Here is a 25,621-nt window from a genome sequence, read left to right on the forward strand (position 1 = left end):
AGCATGGTCTCTATTATGGTAGCTAGATGTTTGCTGTGACTGCAAAACTGATCAGCAGCTTTGATTTCTAAGACTAATTTAAACTTCCATTCAAGGGGGCTCTTGTCTTTGGTGAAGATCTCGAGAAGGTGGCAAAAGACTGTATATTCAAGGTGCCTAGACCCCCGAAGGATAAGCCTAAATTGTTGTCTTGTCAGTTGCCTTCCAGGAATCGCTTTCGAGAGTCAAAGAGGAATAAATCAAGTTGATCTTTGACTGCTCAGATGTCTAGTTCTTATGGCAGATTCCAGTCCTTTTGGAACTCCAAAAGGAGAGATAAGGAAGGAATTTCAGGGGGTGCTGGAAACTCCCCTAGCCTCTAATAAACTTTTAGGGGCCTGTCTTATGGAACAGTGAATAGGTGGTCAGTTACAAGGTTTTACCATGGTAAGGGTCCGCAACCCTTAAGATCAATGGATCTTGAACATCATTCAGAATGGGTATACTTTGAAGTTTTTCCATCCTGTTTCAGACACTTTTATGGTTTCCCCTTGTAACATAGTAAAATAGTAATGATAGCAGATAAATACCAAATGGTCTATCCAGTCTGCCCAGCAAGTTGCTCATGGTAGTAACTGCCACTCCATGCAGGTTACTCCCATGTCTTTTGTTAAATGTAGTAGAAGGCATGGGGGGTAACCTGTCACTCTGCCTTGAAAAAGGAAGCAGAGGAGCACTTGATTGGCTTCTTCACATTTAGGGTAGTAGTACCAGTCCCAGTTGCACAATGGGGTCACGGTCGATATTCAGTTTACTGTATGGACTCCATAAAGATGGGGTTTTTCATCCTATTCTGGATTTGAAGTAGTCAGCAAGTCCCTGAAAATTCTTCATTTTAGGATGGAGACTTTGAAGTCTGTCATAGTGGCGGTGAGGCAAGGAGAATTCCTGGCATCTCTAGATCTGATGGAAAAGTATCTGTGCATTCCCATAAAGGAAAATCATCAGAGGTATCTTTGTTTGTGGTTCTGGGAAGCCACATTCAGTATTGGGCCTTTCTCTTTGGATTGACCACAGCTCAGAAAACCTTTTCCAAGGTGATTTGTAGTGACAGCTGCCTTGCATAGAGAGGGTATTTTGGGTCACCCTTATCTGAAAGGTTAGCTAATTCAGGCTACGATTGCTCAAAAAAGTGAGGTAGATATGACCATAGTGGCTTTGATGTTGAAGGAACTGGGTTGGGTAGTGAATTTTTGCAAAAGCAAGTTGCTAGCCTTTCAGTCTCTGGAGTATTTGAGAGCTCGGTTTGACACAAAGAGAGCTTGCATTCAGTTAACAGTACAGAAGAGCCAAAAGCTACAAAATCAAGTTGGGATTCAGGAGACATATGGTGTGGGGTTATCTACAGGTTTTGGGTTCTAATGTAGCGACCTTGGATCTGGTTCCCTGGGGAAGAACCCATATGACGCTCCTGCGGAGGGCCTTCCTATACCAAGGGGATCCACGGTTACAGGCTTATGCATTGACACTCCCAGCACAGGCAAGGTTAAATTTGGAGAAGGGAGTGGAACTTGAATCTTCATTGTGGGTTACAGTGATAACAGATGCCAGCCTGTTGGATTGGCTTGCCCATTGTCAAGGTCTGCTGGCTCAAAGATTTTAGACAGCAGAAAAAGCCAAGTGTCCCATCAATCACTTAGAAACCAGAGCAATAAGGTTGGCATTTCTTCATTTTGCGCCTCTCCTATGAGGTCAGTTAGGATTTTGTCAGACAGCCTGATGGCAGTGGCATATATAAATCAAAGAAAAAAGAAAGAGCTTAATATGTTTTCCACCCAAGAAATATACTTCCAAAAAGGAAAACCTCAGAACAACTACTTGGTCTTTTATCAACACTCACAATATTTACTATAATGGTTATTATCAGTATTATATATGTCGCATCATCAAGCCTGGCGACGTGCCTACCCAATACTCAAAAGGAGGCCTTCCGGTCTTTTAATCATCTGCGGTCAAGGTCTTTAAACATGCATATATTATACTTATTCTGATGGAATTTCAAAAGGTAGTATTTAAAAAATATAAACTCTCATTGAACCAATCACGGTGAAGACGATAATGTATATTGTTTGAATAAATTTCAATTTTTTCAATTTTTTAACTCTCTTCAATCCCAATATATTCATATATGGTGACCTAGTGTTCCTTAAATTCTTTTTTCAAAGCATTTTTGACTGGATGTTTGAGCCAAGGAGGAATCTTCCTTTGGCTTAGAGATTTTGAGAGCGGATTTGGCAGTGTCATGCTCACTTGAGGGAAATCTAGTGTGGCTGGATGAAAAGGAAGGAGAAATTTAGATTTACCTGATTATTTCCTTTCCTTGAGTCCAGTCATTCCAGTCCAGGTATGGCTGGACTCAGCTGATTGTTATATTTTAGGAAGAGGTTTCTTGTATTGTTTTTGATATGTGAAGAGTGGTAAGTCTGTTGTTTATTCCTGTAAATTTATTCTATCTTGCAATAAAGTTCTTTTGTTTTATCTCTCTGAGAAGCTCCCTGGATGGGGGGAGGGAGAGTTTTGATAGATTATTCTTAGCTTGTTACAGAGGATGTTGGCAGGTTTAGTCAGCATTTGAGCCTATAAGGAGTGACATCAACAAACTTGTTAGTCTCTGTCTCTATCAGCTGATTGGTGAGCACAACCCATGCATTTTTACTGCTATCACTAGAATCAAAGAAAAGAAATTATCAGGTAAGCCTAAATGTCTCATTTTATATTATTGTTTATTGTAATTTGGAGTGATTGGTCCTTCTTTTTCTTATATAGTATTGCATGTCTCACAAAAGCATATACAGTTGCATAGATTTCTTATAGACATGATGTCCTATAAGCATACTTAAAACAATTCTGCAACTCTTTCACTAACTTGTATATTAGTTCATTTTTTTCTATCAATTTCTACTGCATATACCTCACATTAATACTTAAGCATTTCTTATAGCTGTACTATGCAATAACACATTAATTTTTACAAAAAATGGCTTTGCAGTAGTTCTGATATGAAACTGTATTTTTCTTTCATTCCTGACAATGACTACTGGTATTTGTCTGTTTGCATCATCCCAATTATCCACTCGATCAATAAAAAGGTCCTTTTGAAAACTGGATAAGGATGTAAGAGAATGTGCATGATGCTGAACTGTGTTTACATAGTGTAATATTAGTAACAACTCAATAAAACACATTTTCTTAGCATATAGACAGGTGAATCCAGAACCAGTGGGTTATGCACCTCTACCAGCAGACAGAGATGGAGTAAAGCTGACATCACAGTATATATGCCCCTGTAGTGACATCAGCCTGCCAGTATTCTCCATCTCCAGCAGATGGTAGATGTGCATCTCCCTACTGGGGATTGCTTAAAAAAAGAAAGGGAGAAGAGAAATATTATTCACCCTGCTCTCTTGTTGTGATACCTTATGGTCCCTCCCTCAGTTGAGAATTCTTGAGGTGATTTCCATGGTCCCTCAGATGAGTGCCTTGGTCTGGTAGCTGGTTTTTCAACTGGCATGGACTTAGCTGTACAAAAAAAAAATTAACTGCTGAAGAGCAAGCGGGTGCAGGAAAGTTTATGCTCTCTCCCCCCACAGCCGGAGACCGACCTTGTACGCAAGGTAAAGGGTAATTTTAAAATAAATAATAAAGAGAAGGGGAGTTGAATAGAGATTCCTCTCCCCCCCCCCCCCCCCCAACTGGTCTCTGTGCTCACTGTGCAATCTGGTGGTCATTCCCTCCTCCAGTGGAGTTCAGGGGACGGGGCAGCCTGGTGGGTTGAGCAGTCATTTTTACTAGGCCCTGCTCTAAGGCTCATCTGGTTTGCCGTGTGGTAGGCCGCGGCGGTGTCTTCATGTGTTTTTGTGTGCTACAGACTGTCCTCTTCAGTTTCGGTCGGATTGTGCTTGTGCATCTGACTGTGTGGCCTGTTGTGTGCCTAATTGGCTGCCAAGTTGGTCGCATAGAAGTACCTTCCAGGGCAACACACATGTGCTTTTTTACATGCACTATCTGAGTGTGCTGGGGAACTCAGTTTAGGGCACTTATATAGGCACAGTGTTGAGCCCTAATATTTTTGGGTGCACTGTTAGAAGCCTGTTAGGGTGTATAGGCAGTCTAATGGCACCTGTAGCGAAGAAGCCTAAATTCCTTGCCTTATGTGTTGTTTGTCATATTCGGGCATCTCAGCCTGGTGTTCCCTCTAATTTGTGTCAGCATTGTTTGGAGGCTCAGGGAGAATTACCTCCATCTGATTTTACTAAGCTTGGTTATTCCCAGCCTGGTACAGGAATGGAGAAAGAGCTGCCAGAAGGGTCACCTGATTTTAGAGCTCCCCTAACTAGTTCGTCAATGGAGGAAGGTAGTTCTGTAGGCATAGGACAGCTGCCCCCTGGTTTTGGCATTGATCCTTCTGCCTTTTCTTGGGTAGAATTTTTTCAAGGACTGCACTCCTTCCTTCAGGCACAGTCCTCAGCCCCGGCCAATCTTAATAAATCAAGACTGTAGGCAGTGAAATCCCGCATGCCTGGTGCTGCGGGTAAGCGTAAGTGTACGCCTGGAGCCGGACTTCCCGATTGGGACCCAGATGACATGAATGATGAGACTGATCCTTATTCCCTGAAGAATGAGAAAATTCCTCTGGGATTGGATTCATATAGAACTATGTTGTGGTTCTTTCATAGAGATGAGTTACCAGCTCTGATTTCCCAGACATTGAAAATGCTGGGGAGTACCTGGGGCAGAATCCTTGTCTGAGCCAAAGAAAGATCCCATTTTGATTTCCTTGTGTAAAGCTTCATATTTCTTCCCTATTATGAAGGCCATTCAAGAGTTAATTGATCTTGAATGGGGACCCCAGAAGTTAATTTTAAAGGGGGACAAGTGTTGTGTTCTGCTGCTCGTGGGTCCCAACCTCAAGCAGCCTCACTCACCTTGGCCCGATGCTGCTCCAGACCTTTCCCTTCTCCGCAGCTGAGGAGCTGCCACGCTGCCGCCAGTCCCTTCTTTGTTGTGGCCTATGCCGCCCCAGACCACCGCCACTGTTCCTCTTCATGGCCCTGGTGCCGCCATCTCTGTTCATCTCGCGGCGGGAGTGCTGCCGCCATTGCATCCAGCTATGCAGCAGGAACGCCACCAATATTGCTGCCTGTCCCGGGTTCCTGCATAGGCATGCGTGCATGCGCCTCTGATCAACATTTAAAGGGCCAGCGGTGGGAAAAGCCCCGCAGCCCCAACAGATGATGTCATCAACAAGTTTCTTCATTAGCCCTATAAAATGGCTCTGCTTCCACTCTTCAGGGCCTTCACATCGGATCTTCATGGTCGTCCATGCTTCTTCTGTCCGACAAGGTCTTCCATCATCTGCTCCTGTCCAGATGGTTTCGTGTTCTTCGTTAGATGTTCCTGGTCTCTATGAATATTCCTGTTCCTCATTGTAGCTCCTTCATTGCCTGTTCCGTGTTCCTGATGTTCCATTTTCCAGCGTTCCGTGTGCCTGCTGTTCCAGTCCTGGTCCTGATGTTCCCATCTCCGGCTCTCGATCCTGCTTCCAGGTTTCCTGCTCGTCCACCTTTCCTGGCGTGCCACCGTCATGGTCCATTACCAGCCTATGGGGGTCTATGTAGGGCGCTTCGTGACACAAGGCCTGTCTTCACATCTGCAGCGCAAGTCTCCGGAAGGCCCTTGCTTTTAATGCCTAAGTCTGTTCCTGAATCTGAGTTCTGAATCCTTGAATCCTGAGTCTTGAATCCTTGAATCCTGTTCCTGGTCTTTGGAGTTCCTTGTTCCTGCTTCCATCCATGCCCCAGACTCAAGCCAGAGCCTGCTCTGCTTCAGTGTGGTCCGCAACCAGCCACAGATGGCTGTGTAGGGTGTGCCTCCATGCAGGCCTCTCCTGAATCTTCTTCATGTTTCCAACTCAAGTCTTCACCTTCTCATCTGGAGTCTGTTTCACTTCCAGCCTGGTCCGCAACCAACCATGGGCGGCTGTGTAAGGCGCGTTGTGGTGCAGTACTCACCCTGTACTAGTACCTGAATCCCTAATCCTCGTCTGAGTCTTCCCTCGAGTCTTCGTCTAAGTCTTCCAAGTCCCTCAGTTCCATATCTCGTCATGTTCCTGCCTTCAGCCTCTGTCTGGCCTCACGCACTCGTCATTCCCAAGCGGTGGGCCTGGAAGGGCTACCAAGTGGTCAGAGGGCTACTCTTGAGACCAGCATTGGATTGCTGGGTCTCACCTGTGCGTTCAGGTTCAGTGGAGGTCTGAGCCTGCCTTGTTCTAGTTCCTTGGATGTTCCAAGTCTCGATCCTGATCCAGCCTTGTTCCAGCTCCAGCCCATGCTTGGACTCTCTCGCCTCCTATGGTGTGTGCCTTGGGGCTCCTCTCTGAGCTGCGCCGTGGCCCAAGAGCTCACATCCCCCTAGAGCAAATGAACTGAGCTCAGTATTTTCCTGTTGGCTGACTGCTGGAATGGTTATCTGTTAATAATCAAGTTTTATTTATTTATTTATTTATGTATTCGTTTTTTATATACCGACATTCAACTAAAGTCATCACATCGGTTTACATATAACAAAAATTAGAGAGGTTACATTGTGATAGAAAGTAAAACAGAAAATAATAAAACAGAGAAGGAGAAATAAAAAGAGAGATAAATAAGTTAGAATTAGGTGTTAATTCTTATCATGTTATAAATGCTTTTTGAAAAAGTCATGTTTTTAGATTCTTTTAAAAAGTTTGTGAGGATGATTCAAGTCTCAGATCAGTTGGAAGGGTATTCCATAAGAGTGGTCCGGCTATTGAGAAGGCACGTTGTCTTGTTGAAGTGAGGCGGGACAGTTTTGGAGAGGGCGCTTCAAGGAGACCAGTGTTTGTGGAATGTAAATTTATTTTTGAAACTTGAAAGAAAAATGTTGTATCCATCCAATTCATCTTGTAATTATACAAAGTTTTATGAATAAGAGATAAGGCCTTGTATTGAATTCTATAAAATATTGGCAACCAGTTTAGTTCTTTTAGAACTGGAGTAATGTGATCTGATCTTTTGAGGTTGCTGAGTAATCTTGCCGCAGCATTTTGTAAGAGTTGAAGCGGTGCAATGGTGGAAGAATTGCATTACAATAATCTAATTTAGAAAATAAAAGGGTTTGCAAGACAATGCGATAATTATGGTGATGAAGGAGAGGTTTAATCCTTTTTAATATTTGAAGCTTATAGAAGCCTTCCTTTATGATATTATTAATATTTATTTATTTATAGGCTTTTATAGACTGATATTCATAAGAACATCATATCAGTTTACAATAAAACTTGAGAAACAGAATCACAATTAACAGGGAGAAAAACTGGGGGGGGGGGGGGGACAAAAGCAAAGAATAGAGAAACATTGTAGAGTTAAGAGATTTATACGCTATTAACAATAGGTCAAGCAGGGGAGAGGTTGGGGGGAATCTGGTAGGGAGGCATCAAACAAGTAAGAGTAAGTAGGGGAGAGGGCACCTTCTAGGGATGAGCGGATGGATACGAAGGGGGGGGGGGGGAGGGGGGGGGGGGGGGGGGATGGGGAGGAATATTTATTCAGGGAAAGCTTTTCTAAAGAGCCATATCTTTAGTTTTTTTTTTTGGGAATTTTTGTGAGCTAGGCTCCAGACGAAGGTTGGCTGGCATGGAATTCCAGAGGGAGAGTCCTGCATTGGAAAGGGCACGCTCTTTCATGGAGAGCAGGCTGTAAGTTCTTGGCGAGGGGGTGTATAAGGTACCTTTGTATGCGTTTCTGGTGGGGCAGTTGGAGGAAAGAAGGCGTAGGGAGTTGCCAAGCCAGTGCTTATTGCAGTTGTGAATGGTTTTGTTTATGATAGAGAGATTTTTGTAGATGATGCATTGAGGTATTGGGAGCCAATGGAGCTCCTTGAAGATGGGGGTAATGTGATCTGATCTGCGGGTGTTGGTAAGTATTCTAGCTGCTGTATTTAGCAAAATTTGGAGAGATTTGGTTGTGGATTCAGGGAGACCGAGGAGTAGAGAGTTACAGTAATCGATCTTTGATAGGATGGTGGCCTGAAGTATGGTGTGGAAGTCACTGAGGTGAAGGAGGGGTTTGAGTTTTTTAAGGACCTGGAGCTTGAAATAGGATTCCCTTATTATTGTGTTAATAAATTTGTTCAGGTTGAGATGGTTATCAATGATGACCCCAAGGCTTCAAACATTTTCCTTGAGGGGGGGAGAGGGGGTGATGGTAGGAAGGGGGATAGTGATTTTGGGTGGTGATATGATGAGGAGTTCCATATTTGCGGGATTCAGTGCTAGGTGGAGATTGTTTAGTAGTCGGTTAATCTCGCTGAGACAGTTCTCCCAGATTTTGAGTGCGTTGCCAATTGAGTCTTGAATGGGTATGAGGATTTGCACATCGACTGCGTAGATGGAGTGTGGTAAACCAAGCCTGGAGAGGAGATGGCAGAGGGTAGAAGAGAGGGAGGATCCTTGGGGTACGCCTTGAGTGAGTTGAGTGGGGGAGGATTCCGATTTACCAATTGTGACTATGTAGTATCTGTTTTCTAGATAGGATATGAACCATTGCAGGGCAAGACCTGTGATGCTGATTTCTGATTGTAGATTGATTAGGATGTTGTGATTGACAGTATCAAAAGCAGCAGATATGTCAAGTAAAGCTGGTATGTATGATTGTCCGTGGTCTAATCCTTTAAGGACCGTGTCTGTGAGTGAGAGTAGGAGTATTTCCGTGTTAAAGTGTTTGCGGAAACCAAATTGTGAGTCATATAAGATGTTATGTGCTTCCAGGTGTTCTGAAAGCTGTTTGTTAACAACTTTTTCCAAGATTTTTGCTAGAAAGGGGAGGTTGGATATGGGTCGGTTGGATCGAGATTGTGTTTTTTTAGGATGGGTTTAATTACAGCCTGCTTCAGTGGTTTAGGGACTTTGCCAGTGGCGATTGAACAATTAATTATGTCAGCTAGGGGTATAGCTATGGTGCTTGGGATGGCTAATAGGGCTTTGGTGGGAATAGTATCGGAGGTGTGAGAGGAGGGGTTTAATTTCTTTAGTTCTTTAGTTCTGAGTCTAAATTGACTCCTAGATCTCTTACGTTGAGTAGACTTTTTTTGTTAGTTATATAGTTATTAAGATGGAGGTCAATTAAAGGTGAGGATTTATTACAGATATAGAGAATTTCTGTTTTATTGTGATTGAGAGTGAGGGCCAATTATATTAATAGATGTTGGATTGTAGTGAGGTAGGTGCTCCAAAGGTTAAGAGTATTAGAAATGTTGTTATTTATTGGGAGAATAATTTGAACATCGTCTGCATAAATGTAATATGATAATTTAAGATCAGATAGGAGTTTACATAGTGGGAGTAAATATATATTAAAAAGTGTTGAAGATAATGAAGAACCTTGAGGGACTCTATGTGGAAGAGGAATTAGTTTGGATTTCTTGTAATTAGTTTTGACTATGTACGATCTATTGCATAGGTATGATGTGAACCAGTTGATAGTGGTATCACATAAACCAATTTCCTCTAGTCTTTTCAGAAGAAAATTATGGTTTACGGTGTCAAAGGCAGCAGAAATATCAAGGAGAATAAGGATGAATTTTTGTCCATTGTCTAATCCTTTTAGGATTAAATTAGAGAGAGATATTAATAGGGTTTCCATGCTGAGAGTACTTCTGAAACCATGCTGAGCTGGAAAAAGTGTTTTATGTTTTTCAAGTTGTTCTTGGAGATGCTGATTAATTAATTTTTCTAATATTTTGGCTATGAAGGGGAGATTGGATATAGGTCTAAAGTTGGCACTGTTAGATTGGTCAAGATGAGATTTTTTGAGAGTAGGTTTAATCACTGCACATTTTAATTTGTCAGGGAAAATGCCTTCATTTAGTGAAAGATTTATAATATCTGCAATTGGCCTAGCAATAATGTTAGAAACTAATTTAATTAGTTTAGTTAGGATAGCATCAATTGGGTGAGAGGCCAGATTCATTTTTTGAAGTTCTGTTAGTTTGTCCACAGTAGGCTTTTTCTGAGAATACTGGTGGGCTGATGTCACTGCAGGGGTATATATATACTGTGATGTCAGCTTTGCTCCATCTCCAACTGCTGGTTCATGTGTAAAACAATCATCCACTGGTTTTGGATTCACCTGTCCTTATTAAAGAAAAGGAAATTATCAGGTAAGTAGTAATTTCTTCTTATTTGTCTTATCCTAGGGTTAAAGTTGGCTGGAGGAGCTGGCAGCCAATTGCAAGTTATTAATATTCTAGAAATTGTGCCAAACTCTCCTGCTAGTAAGGAAGGCAGCCTGCAACCAGAGGATCAAATTCTCTCCATTTGTGGCCTTTGCACAGATGGCATGTACTTAGATGATGCTGTAAGAATTTTGGAGGCAGCTGATCAACTTGTTCAAATCAAGGCAATACGGTAAGTTCATTCTCATATGTAGTCATAGAACTGATTATTAAATTAAAAGGCTGCAAAAAATTATAAATCGGACTTAATTTCCACAGGACAGAATAAAATATTGCTGGAGCTAGCCAGAATATCTTTTTGTGTAGCAGTATAAAAAATGCTGTTTTCTAAATAATTCCAGATATTCAGTTAATTAATTTGCTTATTTACAGGATGTGGCTCAGGCTTTATGCAGAATTGAGGATATGGTTAATGTGGTTACATGGTAATATGGTAGATGATGACAGTTAAGAACAAATTGGCCCATCGATTCTGCCCAGTTGTCTTCCTCTCTGGTTGAGAGTATAAATTTGTATATTTAAATGAACAGTAACTTGCCTCTACTTACCCTACCCCACATATTAGAGATGTGAATCGTGTGATCGATCGTCTTAACGATCGATTTCGGCTGGGGGGGGAGGGAATCGGATCATCGCGGTTTTGTTTCTTTAAATATCGTGTAAATCGTAAATCGGGGGAGGGCGGGAAAACCGGCACACTAAAACATCCTTAAAACCCACCCCGACCCTTTAAAATAAATCCCCCACCATTCCGAACCCCCCCAAAATGCCTTAAATTACCTGGGGTCCAGAGGGGGGGTCCCGGTGTGATCTTTTATTCTCAGGCCTCCGGTGCGTTGTAGAAATGGCGCCGGCGCTACCTTTGCCCTGTCAGGGCAAAGGTAGCGCTGGTGCCATTTTGTTTTTTGGCCCCCGACGTCAGGAGCGTAGGAGATCGCTCCCGGACCCCCGCTGGACCCCCAGGGACTTTTGGCCAGCTTGGGGGGGCCTCCTGACCCCCACAAGACTTGCCAAACGTCCAGCGGGGGTCCGGGAACGACCTCCTGCACTCGAATCGTTTTGCCGTACAAAATGGCGCCGGCCATACGGCCCTGTCATATGACAGGGCAAAGGTAGCGCCGGCACCATTTCTACAACGCACCGGAGGCCCGAGAGTAAAAGATCACACCGGGGCCCCCCCACTGGACCCCAGGTAATTTAAGGCATTTTGGGGGGGGGGTTCGGGAGGGTGGGGGATTTATTTTAAAGGGTCGGGGTGGGTTTTAGGGTTGTTTTAGTGTGCCAGTTTTCCCGCCCTCCCCCTTCCCCTCCCCTTTCCCCCGATTTACGATTTTTGACGATAAATCGGGGGAATTCCTATTAAATATTGCCTCTAACGATTTTTGACGATTTAAAATATATCGGACGATATTTTAAATCGTCAAAAAACGATTCACATCCCTACCACATATATGTCTTTTTACCCATCCTTTCAGCCCAGGTCATAACATTGCCCTCTATATCCTTTCTCCCATTTTTTGAAACACTGCTGCCTCCAGTCATAGTGAAAACATTCTACTTTTAGAAACATACAAATGTGATGGCAGAAAAAAATCTTAATGGCCTATCCAGTCTGCGCATCCACATCAACTGCTCAACTCTAAAATCCCTAGCATTCCCTCAGATATCCCCTATGCTTAAATCATGGTGTCTTGAATTCAAATACTGTCTTTGTCTCCACCACCTCCACTGGATGACTGTTCCAAGTATCCACCACCCTCTCTATAAAGAAGTATTCCTTAGATAACTACTTTGTCTATCTACTTTTATTATCATCCCATCACCCCTTGTTCTAGGTCTCTTTTCTGTTGAAAAAAGACCACCTGAGCAGTGACACCTTGAAGGTATCTCCCCTATCCTATCTTTCTTCTAGAGCAATAGTTCTGCACTCAGTCCTTGGAACACACCTAGCCAGTCAGGTTTTCAGGATATCCAGGTTTTCAGGATATCCTCTCCCAGTTTAAGCATCCCTGTTTTTTGTAACTGCTTTCTTCCGCACTACAGTTCCAGTTTGTTTTTTCTTTCTATGCACCACTGTTTTAATGTAAACCAGCATGATGTGATTTTATCATGAATGCCGGTATATAAAAACTGTAAATAAATAAATAAATAAATAAATAAATAACTAAATCCACGGGGCAGATTTGTTCGCGCAACCCGGCAAGAACAAATCTACGCCTGATTTTATAACATGCACGCGCAGCCCCGCGCATGTTATAAAATCCAGGGTCGGCGCGCGCAAGGGGGTGCACAATTGTGCAACTTGCGCGCGCCGAACTGAACAGCCTGCCTCCGTTCCCTCCGAAGCTGCTCCGAAAAAGGAGCTGCCTCGGGGGGGGGGTGGGAAACCTTTCCTTCCACCCCCCCCCCGCACCTTCCCCTCCCTTCCCATACCTAATTCGCCCCCCAGCCCTACCTAGACCCCCCCCCCTTACCTTTGTTGAAGAAGTTACGCCTGCCTCCCGGCAGGTGTAATTTACGCATGCCGGCCAACGGCCGGCCCGCGATCCCAGGCACAGCGGCAAATGACTGCTGTGCCTGGAAGCTCAGGCCACGCCCCACCCCGGACCACCCCGGACCACCCACACCCCGCCCCTTTTTGCAAGCCCCGGGACATAAGCGCATCCCGGGGCTTGCGCGCGCCGCCAAGCCTATGCAAGATAGGCTCAGCGTGCACAGGGGAAGGCAGGGGGTAGGTTTTCGGGGGTTGCCCGCGTATCTTACGTGCGCAACCCTTTGAAAATCTACCCCACAATAAATATGCATGAAGTAGATGTGCATGCACTTCCTCCATTTTATGCAAATACATCTCATACATATTCATTGGGGAGATCCTGAAAACCTGACTGGCTAGGTATATCTCAAGGACTGGATTGAGAACCCTTCCTCTAAGGTATACATATTTAGATCTTTAAGTTTGTCCCCATATGCTTTAAAACAAACACCACTGACCATTTTAGTAGCCATATGCTGGATCAACTGAATCCAGTTTGTATTCCAAATGAGGTCTCACCAGGGACTTACTCAGTGACAATATCACCTCTTTTTTCCTGCTGACCATTCCTCTCCCTATGTAACCAAACATCTTTCTAGCATTTACTAACTAATGCTTTTATCTACCTGTTTGATCATCTTAAGATCATTAGCTATGATCACCAGCAGATTCTGCTCTTGTTTTGTGCTCAGAAGAATTTCACCTCCTATACCATACCCTATACTCTTAGGATTTTGCAGCTCAAATGCATGACTCTGCATTTTTTTAGCATTAAATATTAGCTTCCAGACTCATGACCATTATTCAAACTTCACTAGATACCTCCTGGACATCTACCCTATTTTAGATTTTATTAACATCCGCAAAAAGTCAAACCTTTCCTGATAATCTTTCCTCAATATCACTTATGAAAATGTTGTACTGGTCCAAGGATTGGTCCTTCTGGTACATCCCTAGTAATGCCCCTGCCCTATGAGTAAACATCATTTACCACTACCCTTGTCACCTCTTCAACCAGTTTCTAATCCAGTCAGTCATGATATGGCCCACACGATGGGCATTCAGTTTATTTATAAGTCGCCTATTCAGAACCATGTCAAAGGCCTTAATAAAAACCAAGTACACTTAGGGGCGGATTTTAAAAGGGTTACGTGCTCCTGCGTGCACCGAGCCTATTTTGCACAGGCCTCAAAGGGAACAAGGAAAGCCATCAGGGCTCCCCTAGGGCTCGGCACATGCATGTTATAAAATCGGGCGTACCTCTTAAAATCCTGCCCTAAATTTAATAGGGATGTGCAGAAGGAAAAAATGTGTTGATATTCGGTATTCGTTGTGCCGGGACCCAAATCCGTTGCTTTCATTTTCGGGGAAACCCGATTCATCCATTAGTTGGATTCGGTATTCTTTTTCCATTAAAGTTGGAAAAACAAAAAAAAAAACCCATCCCAACCCTTTAAATGTAATTAACTACAACCTCCCACCCTCCTGACCCCCCCCAAGACTTGCCAAAAGTCCCTGATAGTCCAGCAGGGATCCTGGAGTGATCTCCTGCACTCGGGCCGTCAGCTGCCAGTATTCAAAATGGCGCCGATAGCCTTTGCCCTTACTATGTCACAGGGGCTACCGGTGCCATTGGTCGGCCCCTGTCACATGGTAGAAGCACAAGATGGCGCCGGCTGTCCATTGTTCCTATCATGTGACAGGGGCCGACCAATGGCACCGGTAGCCCCTGTGACATAGTAAGGGCAAAGGCTATCATCGCCATTTTTAATACCGGCAGCCGATGGTCCGAGTGAAGGAGATTGCTCCAGGATCCCCACTGGACCACCAGGGATTTTTGGCAAGTCTTGGGGTGGGGAGGGGGTCAGGAGGGTGAGGGTTTTATTCGTTAAAGATATAATGCATTCGTGGGGGTTCGCCATAAGTTTCATGGACCCACAAATGCAACGAATAGGGACATATACATTGCGGATTGTGCATTCGTTCAAAATGAATGCACATCCCTAAAATGTAATGCTCTCCCCAATCCAACTCTCTGGTCACCCAATCAAAGAAATTGATCATATTCATCTGCTAAGACCTGTCTCTAGTAAAATCATGCTAGCTTGGATCTTGTAATCCATTTGATTCCAGAAACTACACTATGCTTTGTTTTATCAGAGATTCCATTAATTTACTCACCACATAGATCAGACTAAGCAGCCTGTAGTAGCCAGCCTCTTCTTTATTTCTTTTCTGAAGAGGAACCATATCCACCTGTCTAGTTCTCCAGAACTATTCTCAATTCTAAAAAAAGCACTGAAAAATATCAGCTAGTGGAGTTGCCAGAGTTTCCCTCAATACCTTGGTTGTTTCCTGTCTAGCCCCATTGCTTTATCTACTTTTAGTTTAACATGCTCCTTTCAAATGCAGTCTTCTGAAAATCCTTTTGAGGTTTATCTTGCTTTCAATCCTATTTGTGTCCATTTTCTATGGTAATACTCCTGGCCTCTCATCAGTGAAAACCTGACAGAAATATTTGTTATGCAATTCTAGGGATGTGAATCGTTTTTGAACGATTAAAATTATCGTCAGATAATTTTAAAATCGTCCAAAATCGTTAGAGTGCACGATACAATACAAATGCCCACGATTTATCGTCAGGGGCATTTGTATTGTATCATTAAATAGGGCACACCAAAAAAGCCCCTAAACCCACCCTGACCCTTTAAATCGACCCGACCCGACCCATCGCTATTTTTTTTTTTACGGAGGCCCGTGCCGCAAAAAAAAAAAAAAAACCCCATCTGACCCTTTAAATCGACACCCCCCCCTCCCGACCCGACCCATCGCTAATTATTTTTTTACGGAGGCCCGCGCCGCAAAAAAACCCAAAAAAACCCATCCGACCCCTTAAATCAACCCCCCCCTCCCGACCCGACCCATCGCTATTTTTTTTTTACGGAGGCCCGCGCCGCAAGAAAAAAAAAACCCATCCGACCCTTTAAATCGACCCCCCCAAAACCTTTTAAAGTTACCTGGTGGTCCAGGGGGTCCTAGGGGGGCCTCGGGGAGAGAGCCAGGGGGGCCTCGGGGAGAGGAGAGATCCAGGGGGGCCTCGGGGAAAGATTTCCCAGGCATCAGCTGTTCTAAAAAAAAAAAAAAATGACGCCGATGCCCCTTTGCCCTTACCATGTGATAGGGTATCCGTGCCATTGGCCGGCCCCTGTCACATGGTAGGAGCACTGGATGTCCGGTGCCATCTTTACTCATCAGCCCATAGTATACTATGGGCTGATGAGTAAAGATGGCCGGCGCCATCTTTAAAGATGGCGCTGGCCATCCAGTGCTCCTGGATAGGGATCCAGTGCTCCTGGATAGTGCCATCTTTACTCATCAGCCCATAGTATACTATGGGCTGATGAGTAAAGATGGCCGGCGCCATCTTTAAAGATGGCGCTGGCCATCCAGTGCTCCTACCATGTGACAGGGGCCAGCCAATGGCACGGATACCCTGTCACATGGTAAGGGCAAAGGGGCATCGGCGCCATTTTTTTTTTTTTTTTTTAGAGCAGGTGATGCCTGGGAAATCTTTCCCCGAGGCCCCCCTGGATCTCTCCTCTCCCCGAGGCCCCCCTGGATCTCTCCCCAAGGTCTCCAAGGCCCCCCTGGACCACCAGGTAACTTTAAAAGGTTTTGGGGGGGTCGGGAGGGGGGGGTCGATTTAAAGGGTTGGATGTTTTTTTGGTTTTTTTTTTGCGGCGCGGGCCTCCGTAAAAAAAAAAATAGCGATGGGTCGGGTCGGGTTGGGAGGGGGGGGGGTCGATTTAAGGGGTCGGATGGGGTTTTTTTTGTTTTTTTTGCGGCGCGGGCCTCCGTAAAAAAATAATTAGCGATGGGTCGGGTCGATTTAAGGGGTCGGATGGTTTTTTTTGTTTTTTTTGCGGCGCAGACCTCTGTAAAAAAATAATTAGCGATGGGTCGGGTCGGTTCGGGGGGGGTGGGTGGGTCGATTTAAAGGGTCGGATGTGTTTTTTTTTTTTTTGCGGTGCGGGCCTCCTAAAAAAATGTGAATTGGAATCGGAACGATTCCAATTCACATATCTTAACGATCAGATTTGAGCCCCCCCGCAGCCGAATCTGATCGTTAAGACGATCTGGCACACGATTCACATCTCTATGCAATTCTGCTTTTTCCTAGTCAACCTCAACATATTTCTGCCTTTCATCTCTGAGTCTCACAATATCATTTTTGTACTTCCTCCTATCACTAACATATATTTTAAAAAGTCTTGTCCTCCTGTTTTACTGTATTAACTATTTTTTCCAGTTGCATCTTTGCTTTCCTGACTACTTTCCTAGCTTCTCTTAGCTTTTCCAGATATAGGGCCTCATTTTCTAAAGTATCGCAGGCCTGCAATTCTTTAGAAAATCGTGCTAACGGGGGGCGGGGAATCGAAATGGGGGGTGGTCCTGTGCTAGCCAGCAGCGATTGCACCGCCGTGGTGCGATTGCTGCCGGTTTCGCACCCAATAGCGCCACCATAGAAGGTGTAGTTATTGGGCGCAAAATAGGATGCGAAAAGGCCCTTACCTTTTCACTGGCGCCGCCATCTTCGTGGAGTTGGCCCTGGTGACGCCCCGACTCCTCCTCTTCTGGGGCCGACTCCACCCCGATTTAAGTAGCGCAGGTGTGCACTACCTTCGCTAGCTATCGCAGGCTTGCGCTGTTAGCACAAGCCTGCGATAGCCTTAGAAAATAAGGCCCATAGTCACTTGTCTTCCTCTTTCTGTAATCCCTTGTAGTTTATGAATGCTATCCTTTGCTCCCTTACCTTTCTCTCCTAAGTATGATAAGGGTTCTACTCAATAAGGTTGTCATAAGCCTAAAGTACAGGAAAATCTTTACTGAACAGTTGTTAGTTTTGGGTGCAGATAAAGAAGAGGCATTCTTATATTCATAAAAGTTAATTATTTAACTAAAGTTCATTATTTGTTTCCATAATATAGTAACTGCACATAAATCTTTTATGGAGTCAGAATTGAAAGCCTCATAAATCATGAGCTGAGCGAAAGCATATAATTGACTAAGAGCTGGCATAATAGCTTATCTGTGTAATTTACAGAGAATGCATGAGAAGATTTCTTTCTATACATTGTTCAGAATGCAATATCTTGTCCCAAATTCAAATTTGTCACAATTATCCTATTAACAAAATTAAATTATTTTTTCCTTTTCAATTTTTTTGTATTCACAATAATCATTTAAAGGAATCAGCAAAACAGAGTACTGCTTTTATTTGGTGATTAAAATATTAGACCCAAGTACAATATTTATAATTTAGTTTGCCATTGAAGAATGAAAAAAATGGCATGGCTGTATGACTGAAACATCTTACCAGTACTGGAAAGATACAAAACATGAAGTATTATATACAAGGCTACCCATTGATACCATACAATGAAATTATAAGAATTGTTTATTTACTTGGATTTATTACCCACCTTTTTTAATATGAAATTCACTCAAAGCGGTTTAGTGCATATTAGTACAAACACTATAAATATTGCTAATATCAGAACCCTCAAAATATAAAAACATTACATTATCTAAAATCAATATAGGCAAAAAAGGGTCTGAGAACATTTTCTCAGAATTTTAATAACTTGAATTATGGGGTGGCATATGAGCAGAGCTGAATTTCAGCTAACATATGGGTCTGTTTACTAAAGCATGGCATGTGGTATTGTGAATTATCATGCATTAATAGTAAATTGAACCCATAAGTAAATAATGTGTGTTACTGCTCATGACCACATCTTAGTAAATTGACCCCTGAATCTGAAATAAAACTGCAGGGTTTTTTGGCAGTCTTGTTCCATAAAGATAGGACAACCAAAGATCACACTTTGAGTTACACTGAATTTGTTGTCAAAAAATAAAATATTTCTACAGTGAATGACTGATAAAGAAGGAACTTCCTGGCCATTAGAGACCCTGCAGTGTTGTTAATGTTACTTATCCTACTGGGAAATTAACATACAAGAAGTGCCAATTCAAAGGTTATTTTCGCTGTTACTTGCCAGGAAGACCTAATTATCCTCTATTAGGTATCTAATCCCCTAGCAGTACTGGCCTGGAAGAGCATAAATTCATTAGATCTTTGAAGCTAAACAGCATTAGGTCTGGCTGATACCTGGATGAAGAAGATCAGGTGCTGCAAGCAGCTTTGCAGTATTCTGTCAAGAAAAAGGTCACAGGCACCATGGTGAGACCAGATATTCCTCAACTTCCAGAAATGGTTAGAAAGGAATAAGAAACATTAGTAAAAACTCATAGGCATGAATTTTCAAATAAGTTACGTGTGTAAAAGTAGCATATGTTGTAGCAATTTTCAAAAACCCACATATGGATGTAAAACCTTTTGAAAATCCAGCTCAATGTAGTGCATTTTCAAAGAAGTTACATGCACAAAAGTAGCAGTTTTCAGAAGCCCATTTTTTAAAATTCTTTATTTATCCATTTTAAAAATAATTATAGACAGTAATCATACTTGTCAATGATATGGCAATATTAGAAATGAACCATCTTTTATAAGGCAATCCAAAAACAAAGAAAAAACAATATAATCTAATATTTATATGCCAAATTATAAAGAATCTGATGATCCTAGATATTTCTAGCTGGAGCAATATAAAGAAAACATTTTCATAGTAAAATAGATGCATATTCTAATTACCCAAGACCAATCAGGGCTCAATTATCTTGGCAACTTCGGATCCAGGAATTTTCTAAGATCTGTAGGTTCCAGGAACACATACCTATTATTCAAATGTTTAACAACACATTTACAGGGAAAGTAAACTACCATATGGGCCCCCAGCTGTTTTACATCTGGGCCCATCTGCAGAAAACCTTTCCTTCTTAACTGGGTATTCCTAGTGATGTCTGGATACATCCACATTCTCTCAGAAGCCCATTTAAGCACATAAAACCTTTTGAAAATTGCTTCTGTTATTTATGTTTCCTTTCGCTCTTCTTACAGAAATGGCAATCCAGTGGTTCCTAAAGGACAACACAATGGTAAATGCAGGATATTTGTGTTAAGAGAAGTGTTCTTCTTCTGAGTAAATATTTATATATGATACCAATTTCGTTGAAATTTCCTAATTCGTTCTAAACGAATGCACATCCCTAATAGACAACAGCACAATATGTCATAACATAGCAGGAGTGTGCAGACATTATTTTTGTATCTTTTTGTTTGTTTGTTTGTTTGTTTGTTTTATTGCATTTCTTTTTATTCCTGTAAAACAAATGTGATTTAAAAAATGAAAAACAAAAGTAAAAAGTCTGCCTCACTCCTGGGCCCTTCCCTGATCTTCTTACGCTTGTGTTGGAAATGTCTTCATGGACAGGAGTGATTCCCTGGTTGCTCTTGCCCTGCAGCTGCCACTATTGCAAATGGCACTGGCAGACTGAGGCTGGTGCCATTTTAAAATCTTGCTGTATAAAATAGTGTCAGCCAGATCCAAGCTGGTATCATTTGTATGGCAAAACTTTACAGTGGTGTTGGCCTCAGTCTGTCAGTGCCATTTGCAATAATTGTAGGGCAGGAGTGACTGGGGATCACCCCCTGCCCTTTGAAGAACTTTTCAAGGGAGGACTGGGGAAGGGCCTGGGTGTGAGGGCAATGGGCAGATCTGGCAGTGATGATAGCCATATTTAAAATATAAACAAATCAACATTCTGTTCATTTTCCTTTCCTTTTGTTTTAAAAAGGAAATAAAACATTTCTTAAAATTTCCCATTTCATTTCCAATGAATGAACATACTTATGATATAGTAGATGATAGCAGATAAAGACTCTTGGTCCATCCGATCTTCCCAGTTGCCTTTAAGCATATCAATTCCCAAGCCAACAGCACCTCATCGCATGTTCTTTAAACATGTGGTTCGTTTATCACCAGAATTAGGAAATCACAACGAAATTTCCTAATTCGTTGTGGTTTAGGAGACCCCGAAACCCGAAAAGAATTTTCCCCGAATTTCGGGGAAATTTCGTTTTTCAGGTTTGCATGGGGAGAGGGACACTTTTTTTTTTTTTTATTAAAAACCACCCCAAACCACCCCAAACATTTAAATAAACTATAATACAACACCCCCCCCCCTGATCCCGATCTCTCCCCAAGACCTACGAAGTACATCCCTGGTGGTCCTGTCCAGCGGGGTCCCGGGTTCCATTTGCCGCCCGTGCTACTGCAAGCCGTGCTCTTTAAAATGGTGCCGAATAGCCTCTGAACTACCATGTCACAGGGGCTACCGGCGCCATTGGTCAGCCCCTGTCACATGGCCATCGGCGCCATCTTGTGCTCCTGTCATGTGACTGGAGCTGACCAATGGCGCCGAAAGCCTCTGTGACATAGTATGGGCAAAGGCTATTGGCGCCATTTTGATTACTGGCAGCCGACAACGAAATCGCTTTCGGACCCCCGCTGGACCCCCAGGGATTATTGGCAAGCCTTGGGGGGGTCAGGAGGGGGCTCTTGACCCCCCCAAGGCTTGCCAATAATCCCTGGGGGTCCAGCGGGGGTCCAAAAGCGATTTCTTTGTCGGCTGCCAGTAATCAAAATGGCGCCGATAGTCTTTGCCCATACTATGTCACAGAGGCTTTCGGCGCCATTGGTCAGCTCCAGTCACATGACAGGAGCACAAGATGGCGCCGATGGCCATGTGACAGGGGCTGACCAATGGCGCCGGTAGCCCCTGTGACATGGTAGTTCAGAGGCTATTCGGCACCATTTTAAAGAGCACGGCTTGCTTGCAGTAGCACGGGCACGGAGGGCAAATGGAACCCGGGACCCCGCTGGACCACCAGGGATGTACTTAGTAAGTCTTGGGGAGGGATCGGGATGGGGGGGGGTAGTTTGTATTTATGTAGAAAACTGATTTTAAATGCTTGGGGTGGGTTTTTTTTAAGCTTCCTTTGCTGTTTCGTTTTTTGGCCCGGTTTCGGGTTTCCTCGTTCCGTTTTTCAAAAAACGGAACGAGAAAACCCGAAATTTACCAGAGGTATCCGAGTCAAAAAACGACCCGGCAGAAAAAAACGAACCACATCTCTAATGTTCTTTACCCAACAACTCAGTCTTATTGCCAACACTATCCTCCATTATTTGAAGCATATTTAAACTCTATTACAGTGCTGATCAGCACCACCTCTGCTTATAGGGCTATTTCGAGCCTCTTCAGTTTAATAATACAATCTAATCTTTTAAGAATTTGATATATATGGTAGAAAAAATAAAATTAGAACATGTTAATAAAAGATGTAAAATTAGGAGGTAAATAATGGAGAGAAAAAAGCTCATTTACAGTGTAGAGACACCGTACGTAGAATATTTGTGTATATATTGTTCTACTTTAAAAGCCATTAGAAGTCTAACAAGAGTAACTTTAGAGGGGTTGAGGGTCTATTCAGAGAGGACTTTTCTTCATTCTGTGCTTTTGAAACATTTATTTAGTTTTTTAAAGCTGCATAGTTTTAAGAGTACACAACTGCTCTATGAATTCTTTGAACCAGCATAAGAATTATCTAAAGATGTTGAGCATGGGTTTTCGAGACTACATAATTCCCTTTTTCAGATATCACGCGAAAGCCCATCTTTAGATAATTTGTATATTAGTTCTATGGAAAGTGTGTGTTACAGCCTGCAAAGAATCCAGTTTTCTGCAGTCACTACTCTGCATGATTACTTGAGCAGTACCCAAACCAGTTTACAGATGTAACATGATAGTATACAAATCATCTTCACAACTGAAAACCTGAGCCTCCGAGAACATCTGCTTGAAGAGCAGAGCCAGCGGTAAAGGAAGTTTTCACTTGCTGTATCATTCACTGTGACATTCCAGTCACCTCAGAGTGGCAGATGCCTCTAGTTGTTAATTGAAAGGATTAATTATTAGTAAGTAAATGACCCCCAGTGGCATATCAGAGAACATTTTTGTGAGTTATCAGCTGTCTGATGGATGTTCTCTTCTGCCTGACATAAAGCTTTCTAAGGGTTGCTAGGGAAACTGCTGTCTGGGAGGTAAAGAAAAGAAAGTAGGGAACAGAATCTGTAAGGTTCAGTTAATAGCCCGGGCAACTGGAACAGAGCAAGCAGCATAAGCACAGTCGTAAGGTTTTGGTCTTCTGGTATCATTGCTGAATGTTATACTTAATAGTTCATTTAAATATATATATATATATATATATATATATATATATATATATATATATATATATATGCATATCTATTGTTTTCTTAATTGAAAGAAAACTATACTTTGCATTGAGAAATATTCCAGTTATGTTGATGTGTGCTGTTTTATTCCCACTGTTAGAGATCGAAGAAGAAAGTCCTGCCTTTACCACCTTTAAACAGGATACGACGGATTTTGAGGTAAATATTTCTAATTCTTAACAACTGAAAGGAAGTACACTAGGTCTGCCAACCTATTAACTGACATTATGATAGGAGATTGTGTATGATACTTGATACCATTATGAGGCACCCCTATGTCAAAAACCAGTCTACATACTTATTTTAACCTTTATAGTGTTCTATTATCTCTGCCTCTCTGAAATCAGTATTTCATATACCGTACTTTATTACTGTACCAGGGGTAGTCAACTTTGGTCCTGGAGTGCCACAAACAGATCTGGTTGCCAAAGTTTCCACAATTAATATGCGTGAGATGTATTTGCATACAGTGCGCAAGCAAATATATCTCATACATATTCATTGTGGATAACCTGAAAACCAGATCTAGTTGTGGCACTCCAGGACCAGAGTTGCCTGCCCCTTTACTATACTCTGATAATGGTGTACTGCATGAATTTTATGTAGAATATATTCTGTTATTCTACTCTCTTTTATTATTTAATTGTGTCAAGTTTACTCTTTACAGTCATTAATTATGTTGGCAGTATCAACAACTTTTTATATTTCTAATATTATGTATAAAAAATTTACAGGTGTTTTATTACCTTCTCAATAAGCAAGATATATTTAAAAAGGTATAAAACTACCATGTTCTACAGCATATCCAACATATTTAGTGGATCATGATTGTAGTTACAAAGTCCAGGCTTGTATAACAGCAGCTGGATCCATTAGTTTAGAAAGGGTCACTATGTAATTATAGACTTTTTCCTTCATTTGCCAGAATAACTTTAATCTTTATGTATTATAGAGAGATGTAATCAAGATTGACTTGGAAAAATCAATCAATGGGAGTCTAGGTTTTGCTCTAACTGGTGGTAAAAATGGCAGTGCAATCCAGTTAAAGGCAATCATTTCAGGCAGCATAAGTGATTGCGATGGAAGACTTCAAGTAGGCGACATTTTACTAGAGGTACTATTTACTTTCACTGTTTTTGCTTCACTATGCATTGCAACATTTTATCCTTGCTTCATTTGTAGTTTAAAAAATAGCTATCAAAGATTACTATTCCAAAAATTAAGAGTATGAATAAAAATACCTGGATAACTGGAACATAGTCCCCTGGATTGGAATCCTCATAATCCAAGAATTAACCTATCTCTTACATTCAACGGAACTCTAGATTTTCTCTGAGAATGTAGTTTATAAGTAGATTAGAATTGTTTATTTGGTATTGTATAACTTTGATCATCTCAAAACTAGGGATGTGAATCGTGTCCTCGATCGTCTTAACGATCGATTTCGGCTGGGAGGGGGAGGGAATCGTATTGTTGCCGTTTGGGGGGGTAAAATATCGTGAAAAATCGTTAAAAATCGAAAAATCGAAAAATCGAAAAACCGGCACATTAAAACCCCCTAAAACCCACCCCCGACCCTTTAAATTAAATCCCCCACCCTCCCGAACCCCATCCCTCGCCGGAACATCGTTAAAAATCGAAAAATCGAAAAATCGAAAAACCGGCACACTAAAACCCCCTAAAACCCACCCCCGACCCTTTAAATTAAATCCCCCACCCTCCCGAACCCCCCCCAAATAACTTAAATAACCTGCGGGTCCAGCGGCGGTCCGGAACGGGCTCCTGCTCCTCAATCTTGTCGTCTTCAGCCGGCGCCATTTTCCAAAATGGCGCCGAAAAATGGCGGCGGCCATAGACGAAAAAGATTGGACGGCAGGAGGTCCTTCCGGACCCCCGCTGGACTTTTGGCAAGTCTCGTGGGGGTCAGGAGGCCCCCCACAAGCTGGCCAAAAGTTCCTGGAGGTCCAGCGGGGGTCAGGGAGCGATTTCCCGCCGCGAATCGTTTTCGTACGGAAAATGGCGCCGGCAGGAGATCGACTGCAGGAGGTCGTTCAGCGAGGCGCCGGAACCCTCGCTGAACGACCTCCTGCAGTCGATCTCCTGCCGGCGCCATTTTCCGTACGAAAACGATTCGCGGCGGGAAATCGCTCCTTGACCCCCGCTGGACCTCCAGGAACTTTTGGCCAGCTTGTGGGGGGCCTCCTGACCCCCACGAGACTTGCCAAAAGTCCAGCGGGGGTCCGGAAGGACCTCCTGCCGTCCAATCTTTTTCGTCTATGGCTGCCGCCATTTTTCGGCGCCATTTTGGAAAATGGCGCCAGCTGAAGACGACAAGATTCAGGAGCAGGAGCCCGTTCCGGACCGCTGCCGTTCCGGACCGCCGCTGGACCCGCAGGTTATTTAAGTTATTTGGGGGGGGGGGTTCGGGAGGGTGGGGGATTTAATTTAAAGGGTCGGGGGTGGGTTTTAGGGGGTTTTAGTGTGCCGGCTCACGATTCTAACGATTTATAACGATAAATCGTTAGAATCTGTA

At 42.9% G+C, this 25,621-nt stretch overlaps 1 protein-coding gene across 3 annotated transcripts in view; it reads left to right on the forward strand.

Moving 5' to 3' along the window:
* LOC115095641 (tyrosine-protein phosphatase non-receptor type 20-like) overlaps positions 1 to 25,621 on the forward strand; it is a 154,503-nt gene that overhangs the window by 83,051 nt on the left and 45,831 nt on the right. Inside the window, exons 15-18 of one of the 3 annotated variants that reach the window (XM_029609638.1) lie at positions 10,255 to 10,465; positions 19,851 to 19,888; positions 23,189 to 23,247; positions 24,041 to 24,202. In XM_029609638.1, coding sequence (XP_029465498.1) covers positions 10,255 to 10,465; positions 19,851 to 19,888; positions 23,189 to 23,247; positions 24,041 to 24,202 — 470 coding nt within the window. Of the gene's footprint in view, positions 1 to 10,254; positions 10,466 to 19,850; positions 19,889 to 22,948; positions 23,001 to 23,188; positions 23,248 to 24,040; positions 24,203 to 25,621 lie in introns of those variants that run through there. The other 2 variants (XM_029609640.1, XM_029609639.1) reach the window with 2 other exon arrangements.

This window comes from Rhinatrema bivittatum, chromosome 7, assembly GCF_901001135.1.
Source record: "Rhinatrema bivittatum chromosome 7, aRhiBiv1.1, whole genome shotgun sequence".
NCBI lineage: Eukaryota > Metazoa > Chordata > Amphibia > Gymnophiona > Rhinatrematidae > Rhinatrema > Rhinatrema bivittatum.